The sequence below is a fragment of the Silurus aristotelis genome (assembly GCF_946808225.1).
Source record: "Silurus aristotelis genome assembly, chromosome: 20".
In the NCBI taxonomy this organism is placed as follows: Eukaryota; Metazoa; Chordata; class Actinopteri; order Siluriformes; family Siluridae; genus Silurus; species Silurus aristotelis.
Window position 1 is genome coordinate 8,982,714 of NC_139593.1, and position 9,196 is coordinate 8,991,909.

The following is a 9,196-nucleotide window of genomic DNA, read 5'->3' on the forward strand; positions in this document are numbered from 1 at the left end:
GGTGAAGGAAAAACTCCCCGAGATGGCATAAGGAAGAAACCTTGAGAGGAACCAGACTCAAGAGAGAACCCATCCTCATCTGGGTTGCACCGAATGTCCATTTATAGCAGATATACGATGTTGCGGGGTGCAGTGATGATGATCAGAAGCGAAAAGTAGTCCTGAGTGTAGCAGACTGTTCACATTAACTACAGTCCAATCCATCCTACAGGTTCTTCATACTCTATAACTGCTTCCAGTAATGCTCTGTCCTTTCATACCAAGACATCTCAGCAAAAAAGGTTTCCCTAGGTTAACTAGATCTTCAGTTTGATGGCAAAAGTTTCTCCTTTTTGGACCTCTGATGTTAGCAATCTTTAAAGATTATAACATGGCCAATTTCCATAACAGACACCGAAGATCATTCGCTTTATTCGCACGATTATTAGCTTTTCCTTACGTCATCATTCACTGTTATCCAGACTTGAGCAGAAAATGGGGTTGCAATAAACAGAAATGTTCTTCAACATAAACTTAAAGTCATAGGTACACTTTTCTGTACATTATCATGTTTGCTTGCATTTCCCTTTTGCCACTACATTGTATTTTAAAGCTTTGGTTTGAGTTGTTTTGATCATCCAGTGCATTAATATGACATTTATACGAGCATTGAGGCAGTCAGACTTACACTTTTTTTTCTTTCATCCAAAAAATTCTGTTCTTTTTGTCTTTGGTTTTTACATTGTCCATTCTGACACTGCCAAGTGAATTATTTTGTTCACAAACAGTAGTTTGGCAACAAACAGTGTAAACTTAAATTCACATCTAAGTGTCAGCACTAAAGAATTATATATATTAAAAATAATAATAATAATAATAATAATTTAGGTAAATATTGAGAATGTGTGTTTTTTCCTTCACACTCATTCCTTTAATTCATCTAAATGATGCATGTTTTTTTCTCCTCCTTGAAGTGCATGCATGCAGGTAAGGTTAGAAGTATGCAGTTAGAAGTTAGTATGCTGTGAGGGTTTGGACACAGCCTCTCCTCCACGGCTTGGCTCCTCCTCTCCTCCTCCCGAGCGCCACAAACGGGACAGGGACGAGCGGGTTCGGGCGCGCGCTGCTGTCAGTCCTGTGCGCTGCGCTCGCGCCGTCACCGTCATCCCCTTTTGACCGATGCCTTGGCTTTTCACGCCGCCTCGTTTTTCACGTTTTAGACCCGAGACGGACTTTATTTAGTGCGTTTAGAAGTTTGATTCACTTTCCACCATCTTTCTCTCTTTTTAATCTTAAAAGAAACATATTTTTGTGACAATTTTGATCATTAAAAAAAAAAGTTAGCTTTTAGAGATCATGGCAACGTCGGTTCCTTTGCTCCCATCGGCGACGCTCGCGCACCACGCGCCTCCGCCGATTTCCATCTCTGCCTCGGCCGGTGGTGGGTCCTCGAGCCCGGCGAGCCTGTCTCCATCGCCGTCGTCGCTCGCTCCCTCGGCGGCGTTGAGCCTCTTCCGCTCGGACCTGCTGCCTTCCGCGAGTCCGGCTCTCCCGGTGGGCAGCGCTCCGCACAAGCCCGCGTATGCCACGCCGTCTCCGGTGGAGAGCACGCCGCGCAACAACGAGTGTCGCCTGGTGGAGGTGCGCGGCGCGCGCCTCGCCTCGTTCACCGTCGACGGCCGAGAGCTCATCTGCCTTCCGCAGGCGTTCGACCTCTTCCTCAAGCACCTGGTCGGTGGCTTGCACACCGTGTACACCAAGCTCAAGCGGCTGGAGATCACGCCGGTGGTGTGCAACGTGGAGCAGGTGCGCGTGCTGCGCGGACTCGGCGCCATCCAGCCAGGCGTGAACCGCTGCAAGCTGATCTCGCGCAGGGACTTCGAGGTGCTTTACAACGACTGCACTAACGCCGGGTGGGTACCGGCCACACGTTTGCATGCATTAAACGTGTTACAACTTGTGTTTTGTGCATGAGTAATAGAATTATTTTTTTTTTTTGCATGCACGACTCATTTTTAGTAAACTGCGCGTGCAAACAACTTTAAGCAGCATGACCTTGTCTGTGAAATGCACTTAAAATGAGTCTCAGTCTTTGTCTCATGGTCAACATTGTCTCAAATTTGTACCTATTTACAAGATTATAAGTATCCTGGGGACGGGGCTTGAACACGTGCGCTCAAAAAAAGTTTTCTGGAAGATATTTCAACTGTTCTTGAGATTTTCTTGATTGTAAAATCCTTCAAGAATCTGCTGGAGACAGATTTTAAAAAGTGAACTGTCGCATTAACTATCAATAAAGTGCATTTTAAGTGCAGTCATATTACAGGGCAGATGTCCATCACAGCACAGAAACATTTTGCGTAATTAATTCTTGCACAATACAATCATAGAACAATGCATGAGTTAATTTACTTTAAAGCACATTGGTGTGTAGGATCACCCCATGTGTAGTGGTGCAAACTTTTTCAATATAGAACAAACCCCTGGGTCGGTGTGTGTTGGCGCTTTGTGGCGAGGCTGCGTTGATAAGGCTTCTGCACGCCTCTTTGGATCTTTTATTGTGGGTCATATCAATGTGATTGATAACACCATGCCAGCTTTAGACCTGCTCTTGAATGGATTCCACTTTGCCAAGCTCGCTGCTCACCATCTGTTCCTTGTCATGGCAGTTTTGTGTCACATGTGCATGGTGGGAATTTGTGCAGCGCAGGTTTGGCTTGTATCAGAACTTCATAACTGATGAACAGCCGTAAGCAGTATTTCAGACATTGCTGATTTTTTAATAGTGCTGGAAGTCTTTCTTTATTCTCTCTCTCTCTCTCTCTCTCTCTCTCTCTCTCTCTCTCTCTCTCTCTCTCTCCCCTCCCCTTTCTCTGTGTGTGTACATGATGAAGGACGACTTGTCTATTTCCGCCTCAATCAGCTCTAATGCCTCAGTATTGATAACATGTCATGGCTTCATTCAGCTCGTCTCCTCTCCACTCAGCGCATGCTGTTGTTCTCTGCACAGTGAGAGATGTTCTGTTCTTATCTCTTCTTGGAAACTGGGAAAAAACAGCAAAACCCAACTAATTAAAGGCTTTGCCTCCACATGCAAGCCTACCCAAGCCTATACCGTGAATACAGTGATAATAATTTCATTATAATAACAGACACTAATTATCTCCCAGCATGCAGTTGTAATCCAGTTTACACTATATTAACACTGCTGTTTCAGTCATTTACAAATGTAATGAGTTCAGCCGTGGGAAAGATAGATTAGCGGTTCAGGGTTGGTAGCTCAGTAATGTGTATATGTAGGCGAGTATATTTGAGTCCTGATTTCTGAATTTATATAGTTTTTTCTGGCGAATTCAAATCTGTAAAGCTTCGAACTGGTCTTTGTCTAAATACATCATCAACAGTTAACTATCGAAGCTGATTTCTTGAAATTGTTCCCCCTTTTCTACGTTGCGTGGTGATGCTTTTTTAAGAACGTGCGTTGGCAGAGTAATACAGGCATTTTTTTTCCCTTTGATTGACACTTACTGCTGCAGTAGCATCAATATATGTAAATTTGCTTGATTCAGACATGAATCAGTTGGTCAATTTTTTTCAGTTTTGGTCCTAAAAGCTCAATCGTCATGTGTAGTATCTGGTATAGTCAGTTTCCAATAAACAGAGAGTTCCGGCTCAGAGCCATAAAGGTGATTAAAGGATTTGAGGTGATTGTTATGGGTCTAAGCACTAAAACACAAGAGTTAACATCATCTTGGAGGCTCCAGTGCATTTTAGGGTCTAGTCACAGGGACCTAAATGCATATAACTCAACCGATCAGCACTATTTTATTTATTTATTTTTAAAAATAAAGATCAATAGTCAAGAATAGGAAATATATCAGATTTTTTCATTTTACTATTGTCTTTACCAAATACTCAATGAAGAAATTCAAGCTACTCAATTCAGTCCTAGTTATACTCCTACTGTTTATCATTCGATATCACATATATGATAAAATAAACAACTGAAGTGTCATATATCAAAGTGATAATCAACATTATTTGAAGTCACATATGAGGATTATGAACGTTCATCCTATTGCGCCACTGATTTACAGCCCAAAGAATAGCAAACCATAATATCTTTATTGGTACACATGTTTACCATCAATGTGGAATGTTGATCCAGTTGCTTATCATAAAATGTTCAGGTCATAAAAGCACCACTGTTTTTCAATGCTGCATCAAAACATGTCCTGGAAACAAAAGTCAAAGTTAATAAGCAGTCAGTAGGTGCATAAATCATATGGCTATCATTCACTGTACAATCTCATGGTTAAATAATAAAAATTAATGACATTCAACTCGACCAAACATTGCTGAGAAACATTGCAAAGTGTTCAAGGTGTTTCTGTCATGTTTTTAAAAAGGCCACACTGTATGTCATATTAAACTGTAAGTTACTACTTACAAGTCCATGTTTATGAAATGTCAAAAATATAAGTAGCCTACATGTAAAAAAATAAATAATACATTCAATCATTGTCCCTTATTCATCAAAGAAATTAAATATAAATGAATCCGAGTCATGAAATCGTTGTACAACTAAGAAGTAAGCGGTGATTTCAGTGCGAATAAAGAATCAGATTCAGCCATATGGAAACAACTTCCCAACCTCTAGCATCTTGTATATATATATATATATATATATATATATATATATATATATATATATATATATATATATATATATATATATATATATATCTTATACGTACACATTTACACTCTATGTTATACAGCTGAACCAATGTTAACATGAATCAAATCTAGGAACACATGCTTCAATCCAAATACAAAGAAGGATATTAACCAAGAGAAGAGTGAGTTTGAGGTGCTTATGTTTGAAGTAGCTGAAAATAAAGGTTTGTTTTGGGCTTCTGAAAAAGAAAATTAATAAATGCTTCAAACACAACACCTCTAATTCATGTTCAGTGATTTTTTTTTTTTTTTCATAAAATATAACAATAGATGTAATATAAAAAAAAAAATGAGGAATGGGGTCATAGAGGTTTGTTCTGTGCAATCGTTAAATTATTTTGTAAAAAAATAAACATACAGCCAATAATGAATTCTATTATATCAAAGTCAGACTTAATTAAACTTTTGTATTTATAAATATAGGCAAGAGCTGTGTCTGAACCCCAGTGTGTGTGCAGCTGTAAGGTGCTGTTAATTCAAACGCTTTACATTGTAGTCACAATGTAATAGATGCAACGCCAGAATTCAATATGGCGAAAAACATATACGGACGTGTTAAAGTACCCGTCTTTATTAATTTAGCCTGTCACTCAGCGGCATTAGGGTGTTCACAAAGTGGAACATGTACTATAAAATTAAACCGAGCTGATTAAAACCCATTTGCCTAAATATGATACAAGTAAGTAATTTCACCACAGTGTGTCAGTTGTGTTTGTTGGTGTGATTTTGTGCAGCTCCTTTTTTGGTGAGCTGACGGATGGAATGCCTGAGCAAAGTCGTCATCACACAAGCATTCGAACGTTTAGTGTGGCGTTTGGGACAGGGCCATGTCATTTTACTGAATCGAATACTTAAAACGAGCTTTTTGTTGAGCGGTGTTAGTGAGAGGCCACCTATCTTAGGGGAGGGTGCTTTAATCACTGGCTCTGTCTGTCTAGTTATCCTTATTCTCTCTCTCACTGCTCTTTGCTAGATGTTAAGTGACTATGACACGAGTCATCAGGAACAGACGAGAATGCCTGATAGGGTGAAATCGCACCTCCGTGCTCCTGCACATTCCTGTTACAGCTAAAACATTCACAAGGAGAGCCCGATTCTCCACAGCAAAATTAATTAACAAGGGCACACTCGAAGTGTTTCTTTTTTTTTTGTTCCCCCTCTCTTATCCTTTTCTCTCCTTGTTGAATTACGGCCTAATTGTATTAATATTTTTCTCCCCGGGAGGATGAAAAGATCATTTGACGATTGCAGCATTTCGAAATGTGTATCACCACTTTTACGATTAAATTATGCAAATCAGCCCGTCTCCCCGGGCCCGGATTGGCTAATTAGGACGGATATGGGGCGAGGAGTTGTTCAGAAACGTGAGCCGAGTCTTGGCCAAACGAGCAGAAAATTGAAAACGGCCAGGCGGAAAATTTTAGATGGTCTCTTTTTTTTTTTTTTGTGCGCCATGATTATTTAATCCTGTCTTCGCCTGTTTCAGTGTACATGTAGCTCTCTGGGTTTTTTTTTTTTGTCTGAGGTTGCGTGGTTTAGGTGGCAAAATCACAGCTAAGAGCTTAAACATGAGAAGACAGCTGCAGAGACAGTGTCAGAAAATCATCTGTTTTTTCATCAAGAGGTGAAATTTGACCTTTACAATGGCATTTTTTTCAAACCCTATGAAAAGACAGTGCACAGCATGAGAGTGAAGCACCCGGTCACTCGGTTTTCACTTTTTTCATTACTTTTTTCTCTCTTGCCATCTCTCATCTTTTTTCCTTATAGTCCCAATATTATAGGAAGAGACCTAACATGAAAACATTTAATCAGATAGAACACTCTGATTGTCATGGAGAGAGCAAGAAGCCTATTCTTTCCATCAAGAAACCACTGCAAGTTATGCTGTCTATATCAAAAACTTTGTGGATTTGCAAGAATTTTACAGGACTCACTTTTAAATTACCATCCTGTATCCGTATTACCTTCAAACCAAAATTTGTGATTTGATTATGTATTTATTTATAGTTATATAGCTTTTACTTACGGAGTAAATAACACAAATTATGTAGTAAATACAGTAAAAGGTAAAGGCAGAATATATAATTCAATAAATAAATAATTAATTCATAATTCAACAAGGTATTGGGTCAGACAGTTTTAGAAAATAAAAATGCATTCTACCATTTTCCATAAAATGGCTTGAATATTCTGGCATGCACATCTGTTTATATACGAGACTGTGGCTCACATTTTTAGAGCAATTTCTTTTTTCTCTGGGATTTTTGACGGGGAGGCCTTGTTCATTTGAAAACCCTTGCCTTTGCCAGCTCTCCAGAAGAAAAAGTGACAGAGTAACTGATCCTAGACTCGTGTCATGGTAACGCTGATGTGTTACAGCGACTCAAAAGTGACTCATATTGACTCAAGATGGCACGCCATTGCAGATCCCTCTAACATCATGTCATCCAAGCCATTCCCGAAATAGACCATAAAAGGAAAAGTACTTACAGGAAAATGTTGCAGCGAGGTTAGGTGGGCTAATAAACACACACACACACACACACACACACACACACACACACACACACACACACACACACACACACAGACACACACATACGCACGTTTGGTTAGTTTTTTCTTAATGTTACTTATTCACTTACAGACCCTCGTTAACTTTCTTTATATCTTTTTCACAGACACACACACACACACACACACACACACACACACACACACACACACACACACAAAGACATGTACTTATTCACACTACCACCTTTGACCCACTGATATTACTGCCTAATGTGATCTTGTCCACACTGCAGTCTTAACTATTATGCATTAAACCCAGGCAATTACCTCAGTGTCTGTGGTGGAAAGACACATCCTCATCACTTCATCCCCTGCTCCATCTCTCTACCCCTGTCTGCCTGCATTTATCCAAACGCTCTTTGTGCTGACTCAGTCTCAAGTCATTTATCACTTTTGTATTCTCACTCTTTCACACTGATCCAGTATCAGCTCAATTCGCTGATCTCATACCCTCGTATGCCAAAACATGTACCATCCCTAGTGTGATATTTTATCAGCTGCTTTTAAGCATATGGATATAAATATAAGACTTAGATAAGTGAAAATGTTCACGGAAAATGGGGATGATTGGTGTTATTGAGGGGTAATGCAAAGGAAAAATCCATAGGATGCAGCTAGTCAACTAGCCAGTCTTCTGTTGTAATAGAAACATAGCTAATGCATTTTTTTACAGCAACAATGTCATATTTCTAATTCTAATTAGTTTTTAATCCCATGCTTTCTTCTCAACACATCTTGTTTTCAATATAAACTTTAGTCTGGATGATACTAGCACAAGCTAATCTCAGTCACTCAAGTAGCACACAACAAAATGAAACTAGCTAGCCACCTGTTTGAGCACTAGCCTTATTGTTGTCCTCCTCATATATTCTGAATTGAATCAAGGATCTGAAGGTGTGAGCTGAAAATTTTGGCTCTGTCTTAAAGCCCTGTCACCACACAGTTTCTGATTGGTCGCTCAATAGCTACATCAGTATCTATGCCATCAATAATGTTTACATATTGCTGCGTAAAGAGCGTTTTGACTGACACTAAAACGTTCTTGTGTTATAGCAGCCTTATAGTTTGCACTATCGTAAGTTTATTTGCCCAGCGTGTGTTCTTCAGGATATAATCTTCTATTCTGCACAAGCTGTTGAAGCCATTAAAGATGCATCCGCTACAATAAAGGTCTTGGATGTCCATAAACGACATTTTTGCTCTCAGCAGATTTTTGCAACTCATAAGCCGTAAAAAAACGCTTACGCCGCTCACTTACAGTTTCGCTGTGTCTTACTTACAATCGGCAGGTGCTTTTTATACATTTATTTATTTATTTATTTATTTATTTATTTATTTATACATCAATCATCTTTTCTCAGAAAACAGCTCAGACTTCCAGAAAGTCTTAAAAGGCTATGTGATGCATCACACCTCATTAGTCCTGTGAAGTGACCTTTCTGTCAACATTCTTTCACCACACAACTCTCTGTGAGTGTGTGTGTGTGTGTGTGTGTGTGTGTGTGTGTGTGTGTGTGTGTGTGTGTGTGTGTGTCTGTGTGTGTGTGTGTGTCTGTGTGTGTGTGTGTGTGTGTGTGTGTGTGTTTTGCGAGCTTACTCCAGAGACTCCAGAGTTTGCTTCGCTAAAAAGTAATACTTAAAATGGGACATTTGTGTATAATAAACAGCAGTTAAACCTTTTGTTTCCAAGTATATGCCAGTATTATGATGTTAGCCAGTGTACCACAAGTGGAAAGATGTTGTTACCGAGATAAAGTTTGTTCAGCTGTTACCAGCAAATTTAAGGAAAGGAATCACAAAAACTTTACCTAACAATTTTTGGTTTATTTTATTTTTATTTTTTGAATTTTGCAATTATAATAAAGAATAATAAAAACATTAGATGTGTTTGCTAGTG

General features: G+C 39.3%; 1 protein-coding gene across 2 annotated transcripts in view; it reads left to right on the top strand.

Annotated features, from left to right (window-relative positions):
* Positions 1–1,050: 1,050 nt before the first annotated feature.
* The window catches only part of dachc (dachshund c), a 66,793-nt gene continuing 58,647 nt past the window's right edge, over positions 1,051–9,196 (top strand). The window contains exon 1 of one of the 2 annotated variants that reach the window (XM_083522963.1): positions 1,051–1,892. In XM_083522963.1, the coding sequence (XP_083379089.1) occupies positions 1,336–1,892 (557 nt within the window). In that variant the 5' untranslated portion in view covers positions 1,051–1,335. The remainder of the gene's footprint in view (positions 1,893–9,196) is intronic. The other variant, XM_083522962.1, reaches the window with a different exon arrangement.